We start from the raw sequence: 27,440 nt of genomic DNA, 5'->3' as shown, positions 1-27,440 counted from the left end.
TACTTGTGATCTCTCTCTCTGTCAAAAAAAAAAAAAAAAAAAAAAGATAGAGTGGTGTTTAATTTCCATTTCTCCATGAATTTTCCTGTTTTCTTCCTGTTACTGATTTCCAGTTTCATATCATTGTGTTCAGAGAAGATACATGATATGATTTTAACCTTGAATTTTCTTTGACTCGTTTTGTGGCCTAATGTATGTCTGTCCTAGAAAATGTTTCATAGGCACTTGATAATAATGTATATTCTGTTGTAGGATAATAATGCTCTCTGTATATCTGTTAGGTCCATTTGGTCTATACTGTTCAAATCCACTTTTTTTTTAATTGATTCTCTGAATGATATATCCATTGTTGAAAGTGAGGTATTAAAGTCTCCAATAATTATTGTATTGCTGTTTGTTTTTCCTTTATCCTTTGTTTTATTCAGGTGCTCTAATGTTGAATGCATAAATACTTACATTTTATATCTTTTTGATGGATTGACCCCTTTATCTGTGTGTAATGACCTGTGTCTCTTACCATTTTTAGTTTAAAATCTGTTCTGCTTGGTCTAAGTACAGCTACCCCTGTTTGGTTGTTTTTGTTTGGTTACTGTTTGCTTGAAATATCGTTACCCATCTCTTCACTCACAGTCTGTGTATCTTTGAGGCCAAAGTGAGTTTCTGGTAGGCAACATATCATTGGGTCTTGTGGTTTTTCTTTTTTTTTTTTTCAATCTGTTCATCTATTTTATGTCTTTTGACTGAAAAATTTAATCCATTTATGTTTAAAGTAACTATTGATAGGTAAGGACTTACTGTTGCCATTTCATTGTTTTCTGGCTGTTTTGTAGATCCATTGCTCCTTGTTTCTTCTCCTACTGTCTTGTTTTGTATTTTGGTGTCTTGTGGTATCAGTATGCTTTGAATTCTTTATCATTTCTTTGTTTTATTTTTTGTTGTGATAACTACAGATTTTCTCTTTATGGTTACCATGAGGCTAACATAAAGTATCAGAATTATGACAGCGTATTTTAAACTGATAACAATTTCTATAGCATTCCTAAACTATGCTTTTACTTCTGCTCTCCCTTACATTTTAGGTTATTGATGTTAAAGTTTACATATTTTTTATATTGTGAAACAATAACATTGTAATTATGGTTGTTTTACTACTATTTTTATTATTTATTTATTTATTTATTTTAATATTTTATTTATTTAGTCATGAGAGACAGAGGGAGAGAGAGAAGCAGAGGCAGAGGGAGAGGCAGGTTCCCCAAGGAGCAAGGAGCCTGATGTGGGACTCGATCCCAGGACCCTGATGCGGGACTTGATCCCAGGACCCTGGGATCATGACCTGAGCCTAAGGCAGATTCTTCACCGTCCGAGTCACCCAGGTGCCCTATTTTTTATCTTTTAAATTAGAGCTATAAATGAATTATGCATCACAATTACTGTTTTATAGAATCTAATTTTTTTTTAATTTTTTTATTTATTCATTTGATGGAAAGAGATCACAAGTAGGCAGAGAGGCAGGCAGAGAGGGAGGGGGAAGCAGGCTCCCTGCTGAGCAGAGAGCCCGATGCGGGGCTTGATCTCAGGACCCTGAGATCATGACCTGAGCTGAAGGCAGAGGCTTAACCCACTGAGCCACCCAGGCGCCCCTAGAATCTAATTTTGACTACGTATTTACTGTTACCAGATAGTTTTATGTTACTTTCTTATGTTTTTATGACCTTAATCAGCATCCTTTTAATTCCACTAAAGAACTCCCTTTAACATTTCTTGGAAGGCAAGTTTAGTGGTGATGAAATCCCTCTGCTTTTGTTTGTTTTGGAAAGTATAGCTCTCCTTCATTTCTGGAGGACAACTTGCTGGGTATAGAACTCTTGGCTGACAGTTTTCTTTTTCTTTGAATATTATGAATATATCATCCCTGGCCTGAAATGTTCCTGTTGAGAAATCTGATGGTAGTCTTATGGGAATTACCTTGTGTGTAACTTCTCTCTTTTTTGTTGCTGCTTTCAAAGTTCTTTGTCTTTGACTTTTGACATTTTAATTACGATGTGTCGCAGTGTAGCCCTATTCAGGTTCAACCTATTTACAGTCCTTTTGGCCTCGTGGATCTGGATGCCCATCTCTCTTTCCAGGTTTGGGAAGTTAGCAGCCATTATTGTTTTAAGTATACTTTCTGTCCTTTTCTCTTTCTCTTCTCCCTTTTTCTTCTCCATTTGTGTTCCTTAAGTCTTGTATGCTTTCTTCACTCTTCCTCATTTTTCTTTTCTTTTCTCTGGATAATTTCAAATATCCTCTCTTCTAGATCATTGATTCTTTGGCCTTGTCAAGTCTGTTTTGAAGCTCTCTATTAAATTCTTCAGTCATTGTATTTTTTTCAACTTTAAGATCTCTTTTTTTTAATAGTTTCTTTTTCTTTGTTGAACTGTTCTGTTCATGCATTGTTTTCTTAATTTGGTTTAGTTGTCTGTGTATTCTTATAGTTCACTAAACTTTTTAAAGAGGAATTTAAGGGGATCATTCTGAATTCTTTGACAGTTAATAGATTTTCATTCTTTAGGGTCAGTTATTGGAGCTTTATTAGTTTCCTTTGGCAGTGTCACCTGTATCTGATACTTTGTAATTCTTGATTACTGACATTGGTGTATACACATTTGAAAAGTTTTCTTTACAGGTTCTAGACTTTACAGGTGGTCAAGCCCTGCAAACTCCCCCATAGTCACCATGGGGCAAGCGTGGATGCTCTCAGGGAGGGGCCCACAATGCTGAGGGAGCTGGATGTCCACCCTGGTCTCTCTTTTCCTTCCAGAGGAACAGTAGGCTATTGGTGTGCTACTTCGCCAGCCTGAGTGAGGGGCAATGTAGTCGATGTGTAGCTAATTCTCTACCTTTCTAATGTGATCTGTCTTGGTCTCTGTGGTGCTTCAACCTCACCTCCATATTCTAGGATTCTCTCAGTGGTGTCTTGTCCATGAATAATTGTTATTGTTCTTGGGGGTGGGAAGGAGTAAAGTCAGGATTGATATATGTTGTCATCTTGAGGATGGGCCGAGGGAAGGAGGGAGAGAGAGAGAATCCTCACGCAGACTCCCTGCTGGGCACGGAGCCTGATGCAGGGCTGGATCCCAGTACTCTGAGATCATGACCTGAGCTGAAATCAAGGGATAGATGCTCAATGGACTGAGCCACACAGTTGCTCCAGGAAGCTCTTCTTAAAAGGGTTTGCTACCCACTTGTAGGTACAATGCAGGGGGCAATGCTGCCTGTTCCCTGTGGGTTTTTCCCCAGCTACGACCATAGCTTTCATGTTGCTTTTTATTTTAATTTTTTTGTTATTGTTTATTTATTTTTGAAAGATTTTATTTACCTGAGAGAGTGCATGTGCACAAGTAGGGAGAGGGGCAGAGGGAGAAGCAGGGTCCCCACTGAACACAGAGCCTGACACTGGGCTTGATCCCACCACCCTGAGCCAAAGTGAGCAGCTTAACTGACTGAGCCACCCAGGTGCCCCTCATGTTGCTTTTTAAATGAGCAAAGAAGCTTCCCTCTCCTGGCCTGTCTTCTACCATTCCTTGAAAGCCTTTTCCTGACATAAGCCAGGAGTTCTTAGCGGAAATGTGTGTCTTAAAAAGTTACAACATTTGTATATGAGATGGGGTTTTAAAGTGTTTGCTTTCCCTAGCAGGAGATCAGGGTATCTGTCCCTGTGCTTTGGCAGGTTCTCCACTCCCCCATACCTGGTGCCTAGAGGGAGTGGCAGAGAAGACGATGGGATGACCTCCTAGTAGACTAATGTATCCGTTTATTAAAGCAGCGTACTTGGAGCCCTGCACCAGCCGGGTGCTGGCTGGGGTGGTGCTGAGAGTTGAGGAAGGTTTGCCTGGAAGATACCAGCTGGGGGATGGTCACAGCTCCATGTAAGGCCTAGGCTGCCGTGGCTGGAGTGTGGAGGGGAGAAGTGGAAGAAGAACTCAAGTTCCTGAACTGAGACAGTAGCCACTTGGGTTGGCAAGGCAGGAGCCTGAGCTTGGCTATAGGAAGGACCCAAACAGATGTGAAGATTTCTCTTTGGGAAAAGACTGGGATGCAGTGCAGAATAAAAATAATCCCCTGGGTGGCTCAGTGGGTTAAGCCGCTGCCTTCGGCTCAGGTCATGATCTCAGGGTCCTGGGATCGAGTCCCGCATCGGGTTCTCTGCTCCGCGGGGAGCCTGCTTCCTCCTCTCTCACTCTCTGCCTGCCTCTCTGCCTACTTGTGATCTCTCTGTGTCAAATGAATAAATAAAATCTTAAAAAAAAATAATAATCCTCATTTAAACCATGGCACTCCCGAGATGGTAGATGATGCTCTAAGAGCTTTATCACCAACTCACTTCCTTACGGTGTCCTCGGGAGGTTGGCACTTACTCTTCCTGTTTTGTTAACGGAAAAATGAAGCTAAGATCATGTAACTTGCAAATGGGGATGTGGGAGTCCCACCCAGGCTGACTGGCTTGGGACCCTGGGGTCTTGAACCCCTTTGCTTGGGACTTTGCTGCTCTCTGCCTCCCAAAACAGGGTTTTAGGAGGAGGCAGAATTGAGAGAAGAGAAGCAAGAGAAGAACTGAGAAAATATCTCTGGTCCCCAATGTGCTACTGGCCACACCTGTTAAGACGTTAGATCCCTGCCTTCACCTGAGGGAGAACTGTGGAATCAGAATTTACCTGCCTATTTCCTGGGTGGTGCCAGTGAGCCAGGCTCCTTGACTCTGAGAAATAAACCTCCTTTGTGTCAGTAAAGGAAACTTCCCCGAAACTTAGCCATTTCCCCGAAATACTTAACACCTTGGGACAAGGTTCCTCGAAGCTTATTTTCAGAGAGGAGGGCCAGTAGGGCATGGGGAGTGGTGAGAGGGGGAAGGTACAGGATCCATTTTTGTCTGTTCTCCGGGAGCCACCTGGGTACGACAGCTTCTGAGGAGAGATGGGCCACCCTCCCTGCCCCCTGCATGGTCAGGCCCCACAGCCCTGGGAAGGATTGGCATGGCGGTGATGTGCAGATCCTACCTGGGCCCTGGGCCCTCTTCCATCCCTCCCTCCTTTCTGCAGGAGTCCCAAGGGACAACTACAGCAGTGCTCTGGGGGGGCTCTAATCACAGGGAGACCTTCCCAGAACTTTAGGAAATACTGTTATTTTGAATCCCACTGGCCACCCGGAGTAAGGAACATGTGTTACCATTCATTCATTCATTCACAAACTTTCAGAGCACCTATTATATGCCAAGAGGCTATGTGAAAGCAAGGCATTGGCCCTGCCCTCAAGGTGCTTCTAATCTGGGGGGAAAGGTAAAATTTATATTAAGGGCGCTGATGTGGTAAAAAGTGCTGGGCACCGTGAGAAGGTAAGAAGATAAGATGATTCATGGTGGATAAAACAAGAAAGGTTTTCTAGAGAAGATGGCATTTCCTTAGGTGACACCTGAAGTCGGAGGCGGGGGAGCTATCTTTCGATATCTTGTCTTCATTTTCTTTTGATATATACTTAGAAATGGGATTGCTGGGTCATATGGTAGTTTTATTTTTAATTTTTCGAGGAACCTCCATGCCATTTTCCATAATGACTGAAACAACTTATGCTCCCACCAACAGAGCATAAGGGTTCTCTTTTTTCCACACCCTTACGCTTGTTACCTCTTTTTGCTGAAGGTGAGATGATACCTCATTTTGGTTTTGATTTACGTTTTCCTGATGAGTAGTGATGTTGAGCATCTTTTCATGTACCCGTTTGTCATCCTTATGTCTTCTTTAGGAAAATGTCTACTTAGATCCTCTGCCCATTTTTAAATCAGATGGCTTGTTTTTATACTATTGAACTGTATGTGTTTTTATGTATTTTGATTATTAACCCCTTATCAGCTATGTGGTTTGCAAATATCTTCTCCCATTCGTATTCCCATTTCATTTTGTTGTTTCTTTTGCTTTTTAGTTTGATGTTGTCCCACTTGTTGATTGTGGCTTTTGACGTTTGTGCTTTTGGTGTCAAATCCAAAAACTCATTGCCAAGACCAATTTTAAGGAGCTTTTTCCCTGTGTTTATTTGTAGAAGTTTTATGGTATCAGGTCTTATGTTTAAGTCTGATCCATTTTGAGTCAATTTTTGTGAACGTGTAAGATAGAGACACACTGTCATTCTTCCGCATGTGGTCATCCAGTTTTCCCCACAGATCTTCTTTCTGTCCTTTCCCCAGTATTCCTGGCTCCCTTGTCAATAGTTGTTAACTCTATATGCAGGAGGTTTTTGTTTTGTTTTTTCCTTCCTCTGGGCTCTCAGTTCTGTTCTGTTGACCTATATGCCTGTTATTTTGATGATGATGGCTTGGAGAATAGGTTGAAATCAGGAAATGTGATGCCTGCAGGTTTGTTCTTTCTCAGAATTGGTTTGGCTTTTCAAGGTCTTTTGTGGATCCATATAGACTTCAGGACTGTTTTTTCTATTTCTTTGAAAATGTCATGGGGATGTTTTTTTACAGTTTACACTGGATCTATAAATGGCTTTGGGTCGTATGGACATTTTAACAATGTCCTTCCCATCCATGAACACAGGTTACTGTTACATTTCCTTGTGTCTTCTTCAGTTTCTTGCATCAAAGTCATAGTTTTCACCATATAAAACTTTTACATTTTGGTTAGATTTATTCCTAAGTATTGTTTTAAATGCTAATATAAATAGGATTATTTTGTTTTTTTTCAGATATTTTGTTGTTAATGCTAAAAACTGTTTTCTCTATGTTTATTTTGTATCCTGCAACTTTACTGAATTTGTCCGTTCTGGCAGTTTTTTGGTTGTGTCTTTAAGATTTTGTGTATATAAGATCATATCAGTCATAAGCAAAGGCAGTTTCCCTTCTTTTCTTATTTGGATGCCTTTTACTTTTTTTAACTGATTGGCTATGAGTGGTGACAGTAGGTATCATTGTGTTGTTCCTGACCTTAGAGGAAAAGCTTCCAGCTTTCACCATTATGATGTTGGCTATGGGTTTGTCATATGTGGCCTTTGTTGTGTTAAGGTGTCTTTCTCCTACACTTAATTAGTTGAGCATTTTTATCATGAAAGGTTGTTGTATTTATAAAATGCCTTTTTTCCACCTGTTGATATGATCATATGATTTTTTTTTTTCTCTTTCTGTTACTGTGTCTCACAGTCACCCATTGATATGTGTGTGTTGAACTGCCTTGCATTCCAGGGACAGATCCCACTGGATGGTGAGTGGTTCTTTAATGTGCTATGTGCTAATTAATTTGGTTTGCTAATATTTTGCTGAGGATTTTTGCATCTATATTAATCAAGTATATTTGTTTGTAATTTTCTTGTCTTATAGGCTCCTTATTTGGCTCTGGTATCAGGTAATGTAAAATAAGTTTGGGAGTTCCTTCTTTTTAATTTTTGGATAGTTTGAGAAAGACCATCACTGACTCTTCTTTAAATATTTGGTAGAATTTGCGACAATGTGGATGCAACTAGAGAGTATTATGCTTAGTGAAATAAGTCAATCGGAGAAAGACAACTATCACATGATCTCCCTGATATGAGGAAGTAGAGATGCAACGTGAAGGGGTTTGGGAGGTAGGAAAAGAATAAATGAAACAAGATGGGATCAGGAGGGAGACAAACCATAAGAGACTCTTAATGTCACAAAACAAACTAAGGGTTGCTGCGGGGGAGGGAGGTAGGGAGAGGGTGGTGGGGTTATGGACATTGGGGAGGGTATGTGCTATGGTGAGTGCTGTGAAGTATGGAAACCTGGCCATTCACAGGCCTGTACCCCTGGGGCTAATAATATATCATATGTTTATAAAAAAAAATTAAAAAATTATAATAAATATTTGGTAGAATTCATTAGTGAAAGTATCTGATCCTATACTTTTCTGTGTTGGGAGGTAGGAAGTGTGTGTGTGTGTGTGTGTGTGTGTGTGTGTGTTGGGACATTTTGATTACTGATTCAATCTCTTTACGTGATACTTGTCTGCTCAGATTTTCAAATTCTTCACATTTTTTTAAACAGCTCTTAGTTTCATTGATCTTTTTAATTATTTTTCTTGTCTTTATTTCATCTATTTTTAAATTTTCTTCCTTTTACTGAATTTGGGCTTAGTTCTTTCTCTAGTGCCTTGACCTGTAAATTGAGGTGGTTGATGCTTTCTTGTGTTTTGATGTAGGTATTTGTGAATTTTTCCTGTAGCAGTACCCTTTGATTCCCTTCTCATCTTATGTGTATCTGTTGTAGATTTTTTTTTATAAACTTCCCTCTTAGAACTACTCTTGCAGCGTCCCATAGCTTTTGATATGTTGTGCTTCCATTCCCATTTGTTTCAAGATACTTCTTGATTTTTCATTTGATTTCTTCTTTGGCCTATATTCAGGAGCATGTTTTGTAGTCTCCATATATTTGTTATATTTCTATATTTCCTCCTGTTATTTATTAATTTCTGGTTCCATACCACTATAGTCAGAAAAGATACTTGGGTTTTTTTCAATCTTTTAAAATTTGCTAAGACTTTTTTTTTTTTTTTTAATGACCTACATGTGATGTATTCTGGAAAATGTTCTGTATGCACTTGAGAAGAATGTGTATTCTGCTGCTGTTAGTTGGCCTGTTTATACGTGTTAGGTCCATTTGATCTAAAGTATAGTTCAAGTGCAGTGCTTTCTCACCGATTTTCTATCTGGATGATCTAGTGTTGATAGGTAGGGTACTGAGTTTCCTTTCTATTATTGTGTTATCTGTTTTTTCCTTCAAATCTGTTAGAATTTGCTTAATGTAATTCAGGTGCTCTAAAGTTGGGTGCATATAGTTGATGATTTTTGTATCTTGATGAATTGACCCCCTTATCACTCACTATGCAGTGACCATCGTTGTCACTTTTAACTGTTTTTGGCTTATTGTCAGTTTTGTCTGGTATTAGTATAACTACCCGTGTTCTTTTGGCTTCTGTTTGCATGGGGTAGCTTTTGCCATTCCTTTGATTTTATGTGTCCTTAGAGCTGAAGTGAGTCCCTGGTAGCATATAATAGGGTATTATTTTTTAAAATCCTGGCAGTAAGTCTGCCTTTTGATTGGAGAATTTGGTCCCTTAACATTTACAGTAATTATTGGCAGGTAAGGACTTACGAATGCCACTTTATTATCTTCTGGCTGTATGTAGTTCCATTTTCCTTTTCCTCTTGTTGCCTCCCTGTGTAAATAAGAGATTTTTGGTATCAGTATACTTTGATTCCCTTCTTATCTTATGTGTATCTGTTGTAGTTTTTTGTTTTGGAGTTCCCATGAGGTTTACATAACAAATCTTATAGATATCAGAGTGTATTTTATGCTAATAATAATTTGATTGCATATTAAAAAAATCTATCCTTTTCTCCCCCATTTTATATTTTTGATGACACTATTTACATTGTTAATGGTGTATCCATTAACAAACTGTCAAAGCTATACCTAGGTTTCATACCTTTGGCTTTTAATCTTTAGGTGAATCTTTACCTAGCACAATGCCATATTAACAGTGTTAAGGTATTCTAAGTCTGACTCTACACCAGTGTGTCATATATTTCTATGTTTTCAAGCTACTAATTAGTGTCCTTTTGTTTCAGCTTGAGGAAATCCTTTTAGCATTTTTTTAATTTTTAAAAAAATTCTATTTAAAGTGGGCTCATTACTATTTTATGATCTAATATAAAATAAATACTATTTATTTTAATTTGGGAAAGGAGCTCAACATAGGGCTTGAACTCACAACACTGAGATCGAGGCCCAAGCTGAGATCAAGTCAAACACTTAATCGACTAAGCCACCTAGGTACCCCCCACTTTCAGCATTTCTTGTGTAGTTTAGTGGCAAAAGTTTAGCACCTTTTATTAGGGGAAGATTTTATTATTTATTTTTATATGTGTATTATTATTATTGTATGTTTATTATTATTTAGCATTTCTTATAATGTAGTTTACTGGCAAGAGTTTAGCAGGTTTGTTTTTTAGGGAAAGATTTTATTATTTCACTTTCATTTCTGATGGACAGCTTTGCTGGGTAAAGTATTTTGGTTGGCAGTTTTTCTCTCAGCACTTTGAATTTATCATCCCACTCTCTCTTTGCCTGTAAGTTATCGGATGAGAAATCCTCTAAGAGCCTTATGGGGGTTTCCTTGTGTGAGAGAATTTTTTTTTCTCTTCTAGCTTTTAAAATTCTGTCTTTGATTTTTAGACCATTTCATTATTATATATCTTGGAGAACATTTTGGGTTGAAGGTTTGTGGTGACCAAGCTTCATGAACTTGGATATCTAGTTCTCTTCCCATGTCTGAGAAATTCTCAGTCATTATTTCTTTAAATAAGCTTTTCATTCCTTTCTCCCTCTGTTCTGGGACTCCAGTAATATGTACATTGTTTCTTTTGATTGTGTCTCTTGACTCCTGTAGGCTCCGTGCCTTTTCATTATTTTTTCTAATTGTTTAAATTCAACTGATCTGCCTTCTTGCTCACTGCCTCTCTCTTCTGTTCAACTACGCTGTTCAAACTATTGAATTCTTCAGTTCATTTTATTCTTCAGCTCCCAAATTCGGTTCTTTTCTCTTTGTCTAGCTGCTCCTTTTGTTCTTGTATGGTTTCCCTCATACTGTTGAATCATTTATGTGTTCTCTTGTAGCTCTGAGCATTTGTACTACAATTATTTTGAATCCTGTGATGGGCAATACCTGCATCTGTTTCTTTGGGTCCCGTTACTGGACTCTTCCTTTGGTAGAGACAAGTTTCCCTCACGTCTTCCAGACTTTATGGATTGCTTTTGGTTAGAGAAGACTTTCACTTGCAGATAGGGGAGCGCGGATCGCGTTGTGACCAGGTCTAGTGGTGCGGGGCAACAGGTGCAGGAGTGTGCAGTAGCAGTAGGTCCAATTGGGGCATGATGGCTCTTTGGCTCAAGCCACTGGGGTCCACACTGTTGGTATCAGTGTTCTTGGTGATCACTGCAGGTGTCTGCAGCACCTGTAAGGGCTATTGGGCTTCTCAGCCTCTAGAACCAGTTAGTAGCTAGGGACCAGAGCAGGCAGCATTGGTGGCTAGGGCCAGTGGTGTGCACACACTTGACTGTGAGGGGCCAGCTATAGGCCCCTTGGTAGTGGCAGAGGTCACTTGCTAATAAAGTTGTCGTGATGGGGTCAGGGCAGGTAGCAAGGGCTAGGGCCAACTGGGGGCTCCCTGGCATTGGCAGAGGACCCGAGTGTCCGTGTGCTGCCCTAGAACTTGACCCTCTACCCCTGGGTGTGCATATTGCAGTGGAGGTCGGTGACAGGTGTCAGGCTGCAGAAAAGGAGGTGGAGGGCATGCACGCCCTTGGCCAGAGGGACTCACTCTAGCTGCAAGTGGGCATGGTGGTGCTGGCCAGTAATGGGAGGCAGGGCTCCCCAGTGGCTGTGCTGGGGGCATGCACACTGGAGGAGCTAGTTACAGGTGGCGTGCTGATGCTGGCCTGCACCGGAAGGCAGGCTTAGTAGTCCTGGAAGAGCATCAGCTTCCTGGTTCTGATAGTGGGACGACAGTTATGTCAATGTTAACTGTCGGGAAGGTGGGTGCAGGATATATGGAAACGATGATTTCTGCAGCTTTTCTGTAAGTTAGAAGTAAGTTCAAAGTAAAGTTTAAAAAAAGCTTAAAAAGGGGAGTGGGACGGGGTGGGGGGGTAGTTTACAGTGAAACCAATTAGTACAACTGTGATTTTTATTTTCTTCCCCAGCTGCCTTCAGCTGCTTTGGTAGAGAGTGAGCAGGCAGATGATGTCAGGAAGTGACTGAAGTCTAAGCATTCTCTAAAGCTGGGTGAGCTCGTGTCAGTCTGGGTCGTCTGGAAGCAGAAGCAGATGGGAGTTGGGAGTGCAGATGATTCCTTGCAGGAGGGAAGGGGCGTAGCCCAGCTGTGTGCAGTCATTGGCTGGGGGCTGGCTGAGAAGAGCATGTCCTCAGCTCACACCCTGTGCCAGCTGGGGCCCAGGGCTCACCTCTCCCACACTCGGCTCAGCGTTGTCTGCGGTGTGATGGCGCGAGTCCACGGGCCCCTGAGGAGTCCCTCTCCTTAATGTTCCAGGCACCTCTCCGGAACCCCCTTTCTGTGGAGGACAGGAAAACACAACCGGTTTCCTCGGTCCCATGCCTAGGTAGTGCTTTGACCCCTGCGGAGCGACTGGCCGGGCACATGAGAGCAGGCCGGGGCCACTGGGCTGGCGGAGGGTTCCAAACGAAAACTCCTCTTCGAGGCAGGTGCCAGGCAGCATCAGCTTAAAAGCAGGCTCCAGGCTAGCGGAGGGCGCCCGTGGGAGCGAGCTTGGAAATCACGATGAATTGATTTTAAGCAGCTGCAGCTGTGATCCGACTATTTTTAGCCACGGGACTCAAGCAGCTTTCAAAACCTGCTAATAGGAGCCTCACTGGAGCCAGCGAGTAAAACCAGCACAAAAATTTAGCTTTTAATCTAACTGACAGCAAGAATGTGCTCCGTTACGAGCTGGCTTAAAAGGCAAATCCAAGGAAGATAGCGCTTGCCACTGCCAAGTTTAAGATAAGTTTTCACACCTGTCATTTTTGAAACTAACTCATTCAGTAAATCTGTCCTCTGCTGCCGCTCGCTCAGTATTGGGTGTGCATTTTGGGTAGACCGAGTCGCTATCCTCAGAGCCTGTTTAGCAGTAACTCGCCCTCTCCCCCCGCCGGTATATCCTGCGGGCAGTGCGGCAGCGCCTGCGAGGGCCGGCCCCATCCACGCTGGCTGCAGTGATGGGCCAGGCTGGCCGAGCTGGGCCCTGGATCGCCCACTGCCTCCTGCAGGGACCCGGGCAGCCCAGGAAGGGAAGCCTCAGGAGCAGCTGTGGACGAGGCTGGTGAGCTGCGGCCGCCGCTTCCTTGACCAAGCCTCAAAGTAGGTAAAGGGGATCTCGGGCAGGAAGAGGCCTGTGAGGGGAAGGGACAGGAGACGCATCTGGGGGCGGGGCCAGGGGACGACTGGCGGCAAACATGACAGAGTCTGGAGTACACAGGAAAAGCCAGTCCGTCTTTACTGTAGTGAGTGCAGGATACAAATAGTTTACAACAACCTCTAGCATTTTCTTAACCATTTGATAAAAAGTTCACTATAATATTTATTGTATAATGAAGAAAAAACAACACATTCAGGGAAAAATTGAGATTAACTTATTTTTCTTAAAAGGTTCATCTCAAGGATGGCAACAAAGTCCAGCTTGTGCCGCCAAACGGTTTTACATGATCAAACCGTGTACAGCTTCTTGTGTGAACTGTTGACTACAAACATTTACCAAATACATAAATCTCTTTTTAAAAAAGCCATTTTAAATATAGCAAAGCAGTGTCTTCTTGCACAGCAAAGTGAAGAAAGTTTCTACAGAGAAATAAAAGTTTTACATTTGTAAAATCTTTTTCACATTCTAATCATCTAGCTTCTTATGATCCAATGCCAGGAGTTTTCTGGTTCCTTATTTACTATGTATTTCTTGTGCGCATGATGGTTAATACAGAAAATAGGTTAATGCTTTATTAGTTGTCCTTACAGTTAAAGGAAATGGTAAAACATATATTGTTCTTTTCGAACAAACCCCTGATTTAGTCTCTAACACAATGGACATAATTAGGGCTCAAAAGATGGAGTTTTGATCGGGACCATCTGCAGACATACAATGGTGACTCTCACTCAATGCAGGACGGTTTGCGCACTGAGGGAAGGACAGCTGTTGGAAACCGTACTTGAGCCAGTGCGGCGTCCTCTAAGCTTTTTTTGTTTTTGTCTTTTAGTAATAAAATACTTCATCTGAAGGATAAAATTTTCTGGTGATGGTGTCATACAAAACACACGAGTCTAAAACGGTAAGAAAAGTCAGTTCTAAAGAAACACCATTCGTGTCTTCCCCACTCTGAGTTGGTTTCCACCAGGAGATGTGCATGTGTATGTGGTGTTTGTACATGGAGTCTGGGTGAGGGTGTCTGTCAAGTCCACACGCTCCAGGTCACACTGGGCAGACAGGAAAAGGGTTAACAGTCAAATATTCACTTCCTGAAAACGGAATACATTGTTACTTGGTCAGTGTAATTGAAATACAAACTCCGAGCCTCGTGTAATAGTATTTTAGAAAACAGTAGTTGTACTGATTATAAACCTGCATAGAAAGAAAGACTATTGAGATACAGTCAGAAAAGCCATCTCATAAGGCACACAAGAAAATAGACAGTAAATGCGAATGTGGTAACTCCTATTCCAATGTACAGCAGAAGTTCATGAACGTGCATGAAGAGTAACGAAAGAATCACTTAACACTTTCAAAGCTATAAATGGTTTACAAAGTGGTAAGGATTATCTTGGAAATTCAGTGTCGGGAGACTGTCTTGTCTCAATCAGGTGTGACCTTACTAAGAAACGTGCCGGTATGCAGTTCAGTAAAGTAAGTACGTTTGAAAGAGAAACTAATCCTTTCTGAACAAGAGCGCAAGGGCCATCCTGCTGAGAGGAGACAGCACGTCTCCCTCCCTTTTTTTGGCCTCTCAAAATTTACTGCCCGAACTGTTACTAAAACCGAATTCCATTTTGTAGCTGTGAACACCACAGGTTTCCCCTGTACCTAATACCTATGTGTCAGTCAGGAAGTCTGGCTGATGATTTGTCACAAATAGCATATGAGGAAAATGTCAGAAGGAAGGCAATTTAGGGGGAAAAGCAAAACCTAAGTAAAAAATTGTAGGTAGCTGCTCAACATTAAGTTTAAAATACAAAATAGCAGCAATTTTTAAACCCTTATTTTGAGTTTCTCAGGAAAGGGAGTATTTAAAAATCTATGATGAAAGATATACAGGACTTTGAATTTTGTTTGTGGCACAAGCCCAGGAAATGGACGAACCTGCCCTCGCAGCCCCGCTGTCTCGGTAAGAGGGAGGCGGCGCTCGGAGGCGTAGCGGGGCGCGGCCCGGGTTTCAGGAGGACGGTGCTCCGTGCCAGCCAGCGGTGTGCCCGTGAGAGAATTTCTCCCCACACCGAAGTGCCATTTCGATGCACAGAGAGCTCAGAATGGTAGTATTTTGTAACCAGCTGCATCATTCTATTTTAGAGGGGCCAGGAAGAAAGATCCCTTTCCCCACAAGTATTTTTCCCTAATCATTTACCACTTATAAAACCTTTGTGCTGGTCTACTATTTTGCCATGTTCTCTAATATTAAATTAGGTCAGCTTTTTCTACTATATTTTTTTCCTCACAAAAGGCAAGTTTTAAATAATGCCTTAAATGTGTTACAACACATTTTATATTTATGCAAGATGAACTTAACACCAGTTTTTTTTTGCCACTTTGCTATTTATGTACACATATAAAATATATTATGGTGTTCAACCCATACAGCACAAAGATTACAACGTAACATCACACATTCACCACCAGTGAGGGGAGAAACCCCTTTATACAATCCTCTGAAAAGACTGGGCTAATAATTAAAATCCAAAGTACAGTATATTTAACAAAATAGTAAATATTAAACAGTGAATACTCTACTTAATAAGGATCTCGCCTTTTCCCCCCAAATTGGCGGCAATCCACAAAAATATACTTTTTAATCTGGTGACCATACAATACATAGGTACTTACATCAAAGGTGATAATATATTTAAGATGCTATATACACAAAAGAGTTTGGCTCAACTTTTAATTTACATATAGAATAATAAGTGTTCATGGCTTTTTTTTCCAAGGTTCTGCTTGCAAGATATTTTTTTTTTCCCCTCTTAAAATAAAACTAAAAAGTTAAAACAAGATAAAGCTATTCTCTTAAAAAAAAAAAAAGTTACAACATACAGCTTTGGCTTATATAAATAATTCATAGCAGAATGTGTTCAAAAGTAGTGAATATAATTTTATATATAGTCATCAATTCATAAGGGTGTTTTCTTTCATATAAAATATACATGAGCTAAAATCAGTTTCTTTAAGATATGAATGTAAAAAGAAACTTCTGACATAGTCCAATTATAACTTAATATATTAATTTATTTTGTTAATGCTCTATATTTCTAGGCTAGTATTTTCTGAATATCTCATGCGTGTTTTCTACTCTCTCTCTTTTTTATTAGCTAAAGATCACTTGTTTGACCCAATACATTTTTTGCACGTGCAAAACAGTTATGTGTGGGGCTTTTTTGTTTTGTTTTAAAATATCAACAGCCCTTCCCATGCACCCCTCTGCAACAGAGACCCATGCCAGGCTGGGTAATTAATATAAATGACATTTTATGTACAGTATTGCTTTCTTGGTTCCTGCTTTTCTACTGCTCTGTTCTACAAAGCATTTTTCTTAAGTAACTACAGTCACTGCACAGTTAAATAAAACAAGTAGGGGCCCTCTAGGTTTCTGCAAGCTAGTGTGGGAGAATTATATATGGGTACACGTTTTTTCTGCAAAAACTGGTTATCTTATGAAACAAGTAGTCCAAGGAAGTGCCAGACTAGAATCTGCCTACAGGGCGCTTTGTTTGCCACGGGACGTACATCTGCAGATCTACGAGGCAGGTAAGTGCCCGATTCTGTATGTAACACACACACATACACACACACACACACACACACACACACACTCACACCCACATACATATATATATATATAAAGGGATATATATGTATGTATGTACATATAAATATAGTTAACTCATGTCCTTATTTACCGATGTAGATATGTAGGGCAGTTCGCTGCGGGATCACGAAGTACGAACACCAGCCCAGGAGCCTTAGGTCACCCATGCGTCCATCCTCATTCGCTTGACGGAAGGGCTTTCTCTGTCCTCCGTGGTGGGGGGTCGGCCAAGCACGATTGGAGAATGGAAGTCGCCCCGTGGATCCTCCCGGTCACTCCCATCATAGGAGCTGCTCGAGCTGCTCAGACTGTCCACAGGGGAGCGCCCCATTTCCTGCCGGGGCTGGGGGGGCTGGGGGGGCTGTGGCGGCGGCGGCTGCGGCGGTGGCTGCTGCTGCTGCTGCTGGAAGCCTGATGGGGTCATTCGATCCCGGGGAGGTGAAACTGGTTCTGACTTAATGTTGATGTTTTGGTTGGTATTAATGGATAAATTCGAACCCTGAGATAACTGCCCTCCAGCACTGAAGGAAAGACAAGATGTTAGAAGGTTGGTGAGTGCATCTGCATGACCGGAGTGATACTGCAGCCTCCACCCGACAGAGCCTGTCCGAATGCCCAGACTGGTTTTAATGACCTCTCCATGGGAGGAAAACAAAATCGGGGTGGCTAGTTCTCCTACCCAAGCCCTTGGTCCTTCTGCAGATGAAGGAGTCGAAACTGTGTGTCTACTGCTGCTGTGCGTGGACCAGAACGGGAGAGGAAGCCTTCGGCTTCCCCTCTGCTCCAGCCCTGGGAGAGGCACCGCTCACTGCTCGCACAGTACCTGCAAGGCCGTCACCAGACCCTGTCTTCCAGGGGAGGGCACCGCCTCAGACAGGCCGACTCAGAGTAGCGGAGAGTGTGTACAGGCTTCTCCCCCGAGCTGAGCGACCCTTTCGGCTCATGGTGTGTTCATTTAGGATGAACAGACCCCCAAGGGCCAACGGGTGAAGAAATGCAAGGAAAACCACCTTGGCTTTCTCCATGGACAGGACGGGAGGAACAGTAGGGGGTGGGCATCTTGTGTGTGGAGCCAGCTAGCTACTGGGTTTCATGCAGATGATCCCAGCCCACTGCCCACACCGTCCCTCACGGAGAAGAGTTCAATGCAGAGAACATTCGTTCTGGGCAGGGTGAGGGGACAGGCGTGACAAAAGCTTACGGTGGGGCCCAGGGGTATCCGAAAGCCCTAGTAGCAGGGAGAATGTGGGGGCCGCCTGTGCCTCAGTACCCCTTGGTCACCATCTCCAGAGAAGAGAAGCCTTGCCTCCCGAATCTCTTCAGGGAACGCCTAGTTTGAGCAGGACCCAAGCTATTATCCAGAAGCACGTAAAGGAAATATTTTCTCCAAACACTTGTACCACATAAAGAAGAAGTCATCCTAGGACCGTCACGTGACAGTCAACAGCACCAAAGACTGTAACTGATAGAAAAATAAAGTGCAAGGGCCGGGAGGAGAGATTCGGAGACAATTTCCAGTTATTCACACCAGAGAGCTGAGGGCGGCTTGTCCTAAATGGTGCTGCTGCCAGGCCGACACCTGTCCCAGAGACAGCATGCCTGGGGAGTTGAAGCCCTGCAGGGCCGACAGGTCCGCGCTAGTCAGTGAGTAATCTAGGACAAGGAGAGAAGTATCACTCATGTGAGAGAGAGAAGGCCCAAGCACAAGCCGGTTACCCTGACTGCGAGAAGCCAGGTACTTCCTAACGTAAAACACACACGTCTAAACCGACAACAGTTTTTCTTTCGGCAGGTCCTAGCTGCATTTGCTTGTCTGGGATTATCTCGATAAAGTCAGCCTCAACTCTGTGCTACGTGTTTACAGTCTCCTGTCTCACAAAAGGTTGAGATCCTTTCTCCAGACTTGTAAATAGAAATAATGGCAGGGCCCTTGCTAAGGAACGTGCGCACGCAGCGGTCGCCTTACACGTGCGCATCGCTACCCCCTGGGAAAAGCAGCGACAGACCGGACGGAGCCTAGAGCAGCAGCTCTTCTCTTCCCGAGAAGAGGGGAGCAGGAAGGACACAACAGCCCTCGTGTGGGGCCAGCTCCGCGGCCAAGTGAAGGACGCCGGCACACAGCGGGTGAGCAGTGGTCGCTCGCGGCCCGCGGCTGTCGGAGATCGCTGACTGTGCGCAACACAGCTTCAAGTTCATGAAAAACTTACGTGTGACAAGAGTGTAACAGAGAATGCGGCTCATTTTCTCAGAAAGCCTCAATCATAATCACTCTGGCCAAGACCCAGGACATTAGGTATCGTTCACACATCGAGCTATTTCAGTTCTTCATTAACACTTGTTTTTTCCATTTACTTTCAAAGAGAGGTGGCAAAAACCCTTCTACTTTTAACTGTTTTTTCCCGTCTCAAGGGAGGTATTTAAGGAAGCCCATCTTCCTAGTGCATTAACATTCATAAAAAAAGGGACTCAGAGGAAAGAACGTAGCTGCTGCTTGGGATCCTGCCGGCCTCCACACTCTGCTCCCGCCACGCTCTCCGACCGCCTCAGCCACTCCCCGCCGAGGTGGGCAGGGGTCCCGCATGCACACCGGTGCCCCCTGCAGCCCCCAGCTCTCGACCTCTAGGTCCACCCAGCTACCTCCTTGGTATGTTCATTTGGATGTCTCTCCAAACCCCTCAAATCTGACACCCGACTGGACTTGTCTCCTCCAAACCTGCTCCTTATCTTAATAAACGGCACCGATATTCACCTCGGTCGTGCCAGAAACCTGTGGGTGTTCTTGATACTTCTCTCCGACTTCCAGCGCCAACCACCAAGGCCCGTCAGTTCTCTGTGTTGTCTCTCAAACCTCCTGTTTCACCAGCTCTCCTGCCACCGCTCTCCTCTAAGCCATCAGGATCCACTACCTGGGCCACCATGCGAGCCTCCGGACGGTCTCCTAGCACGCAGCCTTGCCCCAGGAACACTAGCCAAAGTGATCTTAAAGTAACAAATGGGCTCACGATACCTCTCTGCCTACGACTTTCTGGCTTCCCTGTGCTCTCAACATCCAAAATCTTCAACATGGCCTAGAAATTGTGACCTACCTCTAGAGTTTCCACCCTTCACACCCTGCGCCATCCGGATCCCACCGTGCTCCCTTCTCCCCGGAACAATCTCCCTGCCCCGCCCCGCTGAGTCACGGGTGCCCCTCTAGCGAGGCTTCTCCGTAGCTCTTAACACGACTGTGGTACCTGATTCTCACAGCGGTCTGTCCCAAGTTCCGCTGTGAACCATACACTCCCGCATGCCCAGCCCCACAGCTGCCACCCAGCGAGTGTTCAGCAGGCGTGTGCTGAATGGACACACGAGCAGGGCTGCGGAGGGACCTTATGAGGGGCATGACCGGATGAAGCACCGGGGCTCTTCCACATAAAAACTTGCACTTTTGGAAATGTTGATCCCACCTTCATCCCTTTCCTGATCATTTGGCACGAGTCTGACTCTGCACAGAAAGGCAGCTGCCAAACTACAGAAAGATGAAGGTGGAGGTGTTTAAAAAGGGCAACGAGACAGAGTAAAAATGATGTTTTTTAAGATTAAGCTGCACACATGCTCTGAAAATGAGCACAGAGACTGAGTCACAGTTAAAAGAAGGAATGAGACTGAGGCCAAGTGATTGATGGCTTTGAGAGAATCAGACTCTGTTTTTATGTTTTGTTAATTCCTTCTGGATTTTTAAAAAACAACTTCTTGCTAATCCAACAGCATTTCTTAAGCACGCACAGTGGCAGAGGGACGTATCCTGGAAAACCTGTCATGAAAGCTCAAGAAACTGCTCTCGCTCCGAACCAGTTCAAGTGCCACCTTCACCGCTGGAGCACCTCTGAACCTTTCAGGTCGTGCTTTCCCCCCTCTTTCCTCACATTCTCAGGTCTCAGAGCACAAACTACTAACCTCAGCCTCTTTGACCTCAGCTCCAGCCTGTATCCCGAGCTGGCACGAACCTGGGACAGAAGCTCTGTCCCTGGCATATGGGCGCGCCTACAGCTGGCGATCACCGCCAGGACACAGAATTTCTAAGAACGTGTTATCTCTCGCTCCACTCTAAATTTGCACTTAATATGTTTGGGCTTTTTTTTCATATTGATTGTTAGAAAAGGTAGTGGACATTCTCCTAAGAGGCTTTCTTTTTTCAACAAAACCTTTTCAAATTCTGTTTTAAATGAACTACACAGCATTAAAGTGACAAGCAAATGTATCAATGGCCACAGGGAGCGTCAGACAGCAGTGTGAAAGTACCGTGCTAAAGCATTTACTCTGAAGGCTAAAATTAGATGGTTTTTATTACAGTCTGCTTATAAGAATCCTGAAAGGATGAATACCCTGCACCGCAGTCTGAAAGCTGACAAGGTATCACTTAACTATTTCCTTCTTTCCTTCTTCCTTTGAAGCATCAGGTGTTTGGCTCAGCGGGTAAGAAGGCGAAACCACACCCACCAACCTTCTGCCTCTCCCCAGAACGGCTGATCTAGAAGAAATCTGCCACGCGCCAGGCCTCTGTGGACAGCCTGCATGGCCCACGGCACCTCTCTGATCACTCAGCAGTGCTGACTTTGCCTTACAGACCACCGCAATAGGTGTTTTAAGATGAAACGTCTAAGTAAACATAAATGAGTGAGAAGCTCCTCTCAGAAGGGTGGAATGACTGACTGGCTCTGAGGAGAAACAAGAAATGTCCTGGTTTTGCTCCTGAGGCACAAGGGACAGAAACTAAAAAAGGTAGTTACACAGAGGAATACACCAGCTGCCTGGCGCAGCCACGCACGTGTCCCCTTCCGGAGTCCCGAGTCCAGGCGGAGGCCGTGCTCCCCCCAGCAGGTCAACACCTGCCAGCCTGGAGGACTGCAGCGAGACGCACCAGAGAAAATGCCAAGCGGCACTCTCGTCCTGTCTGGTCACAGGCCGGGATTCTGGGAACAGCTGTTTCTTTGTCAGGGTAAGTAAAAGCGGACACTGGGAAATCATTCCACAATGTATTTTTTTGTACGTTTTTCAAAGCTAACCTTTGTCTTTTAATACGCCCAAATGTGACTCTAAAGAACTGGAGATAATTGATTTCAATCAATATACTTGTAAAAAAAAAAAAAAATCACAGAAGCACATGGTGATCACCAAACAAAGAAGTAGGAGCCACAGAAGGCAAGAGAGCAGGCTTACCAGTGTTGTAGGCGGTCGGCATGGCTGAGTACACGAGTCCCTGCGGAGGCAAGCTCGGGGTGGTCACAGGCACGACTGGGGTAGCTAGAGGCTGAGTGGCTTGAGAACTGCTTATCCTTTGGGTATTCTGTGAGAGAGTAGAAAAAAGGGTCATTATTTGAGTATTTATATTCAGCCTTAGTATTTTAAAAATAACATTCTATTTAAAAGTGACATTTTTCACAGTTTTATGATGTGAACGTCATTATGTCTTAAAGCAGTGATGATGTGAAAAAAAACCTTAGAAATACTAATGTGAACTAAATATTTAATTTCAAGGGACATAGTTTTACATTAATTATTCATTTTCCCTGGTCTTTCATAGTGTTTATCGGTGGCAAGGATATATCCTTAAAACAGAAACCTGCACTCTGGGTGAGAATGCTTTGATGTGTTACCATAAATGAGGACTTGTTGGCACTAAAATACCTCCAGGCTGCCCCAAATCAAACATCTAGGTTTTCGAGCCGAGGAGAGCCAAAAGTCTTTTGTATCCTGAGAGTGTAAGTAAGTTTAGGGATCGAAACCACTTGCACCGGCAGCATTCCCATGTTAGTGTGCTGTGAGGTCCTGGCTTCCTGAAGTACAGTTTGCTTCCAGTTTTCCTGTCCTGCGCTCCTACAGTTGCTACACCCACACCACCCCCCGCCCCGTGCCCCCCACATCCCCCGGTCCCCCACCCCCATACATGCTCAGCCTCCCCTACTGTCACCCCCCCCCCCCAGTGACCTATTTCTTGGCAGCAGGTTCCAATACACATCCCTGCTCAGGCTCCTGACACTTCTGAAAGGAGAGGCTTTGCGTGGAGAGCTTGTGACTAGCGCCACTTCTCGTGAGACGGCGAATGGGGCAACACTAAATGCTCGCTGACCGACTCCATCTACACCGTATCCTATCTGTACCGGGAGTGAAAAAACCCAACTACTGAATAATCAAGTCAGCCTGACATGGCCACTCTACATTTCGGGGGTGACAGCACTTTCTCACGACAGGGGCTTCCGGGAATGCTCCAAAAGCAGGATCAGAGAAAGAGAACAGACTCCATGATCCATGGGTTCAGCACCCAAGAAGGCCAAAGCACAACTAGCCCAGGGCTTTTAATATAGAGACATCACCTACGTTTTTCTCTCCAATTCCCGACTTCCTAAGCTTGGGGAGGGGGGAATCATTTCACTTTTCTGAACCTCTCTGTTTGCACAGTAGGGAAGACAGTGATCTTTGTGCTGCCGGCCTTGGGCACTACTGGGAAGCTCTAATGAGCCAAGAGGTGGGAAGTGCTCTGGTGACTGGAGTACCACCCAGATGTAAGACAGTATCCTTAAATGACTCTCCTGAGAAACCCTCTGGCCCACATTTCTACGTCACTTCAGATCCACAGGTAAGACCCCTGGAGATACCACAAAGCGAGGTTGTTTAGAACAGCAAGGCTTCTCAAGGCATCTCAGCAGCCCGGCTCTCACCATGAGAGTCTTTCTTCACCTTGTGGTTTTCAAAGATTTAGAAATTTATCTTTGAGATTCTGTAACTGGGGAGTGAACTTTAAGTGGCTGGAAGTCAGTGTATGGTAAGTGGGAACACATGTTCATCTCAGCATCAAGTTAATAATTTTAATGAGTTTTTGAGGTAGAGATATACTTTGGACTTAATCTGGAAACTCAAAGAGTCAGACAGTAGGCGAAAGAACACAGCATGACCCAGTTTGGCCTAACTCTATCCATGCCAGGGCTTCAACTCCATGGCAATCTCCAGGCATGACCTCAAGAAGAGGTGGTGTGTATGTGTGTGTGTGTGTGTGTGTGTGTGTAACAGTGAATGCCAATATATCGCCCGGATGCATCAAAGCTCCGAATCTCCAAGGCATTGATTTTTCTGAGTAAGAGACTTGTGGGACCACTAGAGGGCAACATACTGCTACAGAATTGAAAGGAAACACTTGTGACAACTAACTTCCTAAGGGTAAACAGTCGAAGACAAATCATTTTATCTTTAATTATAAACTTCCATTTTCTAATTATTACCATATCACTAAATAAAGTATTTCCCCAGAAGAAAGTCTAAATCTGCACATGATATAATCCAACACCACAATTGATGGCACACTAGTATATTTTAGTTTACTGAATACAAAACCACATCTAAAACTGTGAGTGATCACGAAATTAAAGTATGATCCCTTAGTTTAAGGACAGAACACAGACAACCTTATCTAAAAAGACACAAACTGTGCAAAACACACCAGCATGCATATATATGTAATAATAAGATATAAATAAAACCAACAGATGCCTTCCCCCCATGCTCTCATGCAATCTGAACCCTTGTCCATGCTACAAACTAAACATTTTCAAGTTTTTCTCCCTTAAGGTCACTAATTAGCAACTGACTGACTTTATATGATTTCTGTGAATTTTGGGTTTTAGTTCCCAAAGAAGAGATAAAAGTTATTTTTAGTCAAATTTATTTTCTAGAAGAGAAGCCAATAGAAATCATTTATTTTAGAAAAAAGAAATCATTTATTTTAGAAAAACTTTTAACAACAGAGTATGTCCTGATAGAAAAAGGTAAATTTGTGTATATTAAATTACAGACATTCCTTTTAGCAAACAGGGAACCCCCCTTATGGTTCAGATCATCTCATGCAGTATGAAATAATTCCAACTCTGAAAAAAGTGACCTCACCAAAAATGATGTAATCTTTTTGAAAGAAAGAGAAATAACACAAGACCATGTGTTACAATCTGAGGAACTTTGAGGGTGAAGTCATTTTCTAAAAATATGTTAATAATTTGGGGAACTATATAAGGTATTTTATATCTTTCCTTAAAAAAAATCTTTAGCAAGTGTCTTGTGATCATTGACAGCTATTGTTTTTAAAGGCTCTGTTCCAATGTTCCCTCCAACAAACAAAATGGGTCAAGATATACAACTATAAGCAGAAAAACGGGATGGACTCAGTAGTACTAGATTGGTTCTGTTATTAAAAGTGCTTGGATAGTGTTTAATAACAGCAAGAAAAACTGTGTAACAAAGGGAACACTGGTTAGATATAAACACTTAAGAGAATTAGTACTTTCCAGATCTTTTGCAACTCCCTTCAAGCAGAAACGCACACTCACCAACTCCAATTCCTCTTCCTCCGACTGCACTCAGCACATGAGAGGGATACGAGAGTTACTAAGACTGTTGATACTCAAAAATAAAATATTTCTTTAGAAAAACACGTTATTCGGACACTAGCAGTTGCTTGGAACTCTAAAGAGATGATTAAATATAAGCAGTGAATACAAATATAAATTATTTATCGTATCTCCACTAGTAGCTGCTTTCAGAAGAAAGATTCTTCAGATTCTTGCAGGCCAGGCTTTAAAGCTGCCCCCGCTCCCTGGCTTCGTCCACTCCTGTGTCGGCCTCACCCACATACCGCCGGGCTACCGCCACTGTGTTTAAAGAGTTCCTCATCATGACACGGGTTTATACCTGAAACCCTGAGAGTACTTCGTCCTCGCATCCCTAGCCGACCTGGTCACACACGTCCATTATTTATCTCCTAGATGTATGCTTTTCGGTCAGCAGGAGTTTTTTGTTTTCTAATTTCCCACTGCAGCTAGCATAGTGTTACAAAACAAGAAGAACTCCAACAGTAGTTCATAACAGTCTTGGATAACACGGATTTGGATGCAAATACAGCTTTCGTGTGTATAATTTCGCTGCGGAAAAACAGTAACATGTATGAGGCTAATGAGACCGGAAGAGAACTGAACTGATAAATCACGTCCAGAAAAGAGATGAAGGACACATATTTGCTCTTCTCCTAAGCATTTAGAAAATACTAACAGGCTAGAAATAATCTGCTAGCTAGTGCTTTCTTATTTTACTTGAAGGAGTCAAGTTTCTCTGTCAATCTACGGAAGTCTTTGTAAGCATCAGTGATGGAGGAGACCCGGATCCAAAAGCCAGCCAACCTGCAAACAAACGGTAACACAGGCAGGCTGGTTGCCGACTCTGAAAAACAAGCGCCCAGCCTACAGCTGCTGTCTCAAATGTGGGCGAGAGGCCCTTCAGCGGCGGAGTTACACAGATCTTCACAGGCCTCCAACCACAGGACCCGCGTGCAAATACCGCACGTAAGTGCTGTGTGGTTTCCACTTGCACCTGCCAGGCCAAGGGTGTAAAATAGTTTATATGGCAAATTCTGAGTCTTCTAAGAGCTGCTTCATGATCTCTGAAAGAAAGACCAGACAGAGATAGTCCTGACCAGCTGCTGAAGGCCTCCATGCAGGTCTACCCTTACCTTCTGCAGTTGACTGAGCCTTAAATGAAACTTTCTGTAGCCTCTCTGAAAGACAGGGGCAGGTGTTCGACATCCTGTTCCTAAAAGGTGAGCCAAATGACTACCCTGAATGCCCACATGTTTTTCTTTTCGGGGTTACCTGTTACACCTGTGTGTATCTTTAACTCGGTATCCTGCAATAATTTTACCCGTAGAGAGCGGCTGTGAAGAGAGCACACCATCACAGCACACACCCCAGCACCACCCCACCCGGGTCTGCCTCTCAAAGAAGCACGAGACAACTGTCAAACTGACAGAGGAACCAGCAATAACTGAGGCTACAGGACTTCACCTGGATTTCACCCGTCTTTCACCGATGTCCTTTTTCTACTCCAGGACTGGATGCTGCATCCCACATGCCCTTACCGGTCACACACCCTTCGTCTCCTCTGGTCTGTGACCGCTCCCTCCATCTTTCCTCATTTTGCATGACCTTAAAAACTGCAGAGTACTGGGTGGATATCTCATGGAACGTCCCGTAATTTGGGTCTTGAATTTTCTTGGATAGAGAGCATGGATTTTTGGAAGAGTACCAAAGAGGTGATGTGACCCTCTTAGCACATACCAGAAGGTATGTCATTCCATTATTGGTGATGTTAAACTCGATTGCTGGTGAAAGTCGTGTCTTCGAGGACTCCCTACTACAAAATTACTATGTTCCCTTTGTCAGTTATTTGGGGAGAGACATTTTGAGGCTATGCAAACACCCTGTTTTTCCTTAAACTTTCGCTCACTCATTTTAGCATCCATTGACCCTGTCTGGCCATGATCTCTGTACTGTGGTAATGACAGTGATGATTTGCTATTTCTCTCATTCTTTCTACATGTAATAATTAGAACTCTTCTCTAAGGAAGAGCTGTTTCTTTCATCATTTTTATCAATAACAGACTTGGTATTTTGTATTCCTTGGGTACTAATCCAATACTATTGTTACTTATTTTGTTGCTTAAATTGTTCTAGTTTGGGCCACTGGAGCTCTTCGGAGAGGCTGGTTCCTGTAAGCATTTCACCTGCACTTCCTTATCCTCTGGCACCTCCGACTCATCCTGTATTTTCATTGCCCCCACTCTATAATCAATCATTTCTCCAAGGAATCCTGATTCCTTTTATTGGAGAATGTTTAGAAACGCAGATCTGAGTACTAGGTGTATTCAGTTATCAGGTGCCATTATCTGAAGGGTCTGTCGGTAGAGCTAGGAAATATATAAGGTACACTATTCATGTGTATATACATTGATATTTC

General features: G+C 43.2%; 1 protein-coding gene and 1 long non-coding RNA gene across 15 annotated transcripts in view; one reads left to right on the top strand and one right to left on the bottom strand.

Annotated features, from left to right (window-relative positions):
• Positions 1–16,449: 16,449 nt before the first annotated feature.
• The window catches only part of MEF2A (myocyte enhancer factor 2A), a 156,851-nt gene continuing 145,860 nt past the window's right edge, over positions 16,450–27,440 (bottom strand). For 10 of the 14 annotated variants that reach the window (XM_032342182.1, XM_032342189.1, XM_032342190.1 and 7 more), the window contains 4 exons: positions 24,983–25,006; positions 21,828–21,954; positions 18,155–18,281; positions 16,450–17,149 (listed from right to left, as the gene is read on the bottom strand). In XM_032342182.1, the coding sequence (XP_032198073.1) occupies positions 16,783–17,149; positions 18,155–18,281; positions 21,828–21,954; positions 24,983–25,006 (645 nt within the window). In that variant the 3' untranslated portion in view covers positions 16,450–16,782. Of the gene's footprint in view, positions 17,150–18,150; positions 18,282–21,827; positions 21,955–24,982; positions 25,007–27,440 lie in introns of those variants that run through there. The other 4 variants (XM_032342186.1, XM_032342187.1, XM_032342188.1 and 1 more) reach the window with 2 other exon arrangements.
• On the top strand, positions 21,953–26,353 carry LOC116590442. The gene is made up of 3 exons (XR_004285614.1): positions 21,953–22,369; positions 23,070–23,244; positions 25,748–26,353. It is a non-coding gene; the product is annotated as an uncharacterized LOC116590442 (long non-coding RNA).

The sequence above is a fragment of the Mustela erminea genome, chromosome 5 (genome assembly GCF_009829155.1).
Source record: "Mustela erminea isolate mMusErm1 chromosome 5, mMusErm1.Pri, whole genome shotgun sequence".
Lineage (NCBI taxonomy): Eukaryota > Metazoa > Chordata > Mammalia > Carnivora > Mustelidae > Mustela > Mustela erminea.
Note: the sequence above shows the minus strand (reverse complement) of the source record. Positions and strands in the feature narration are given on the sequence as shown.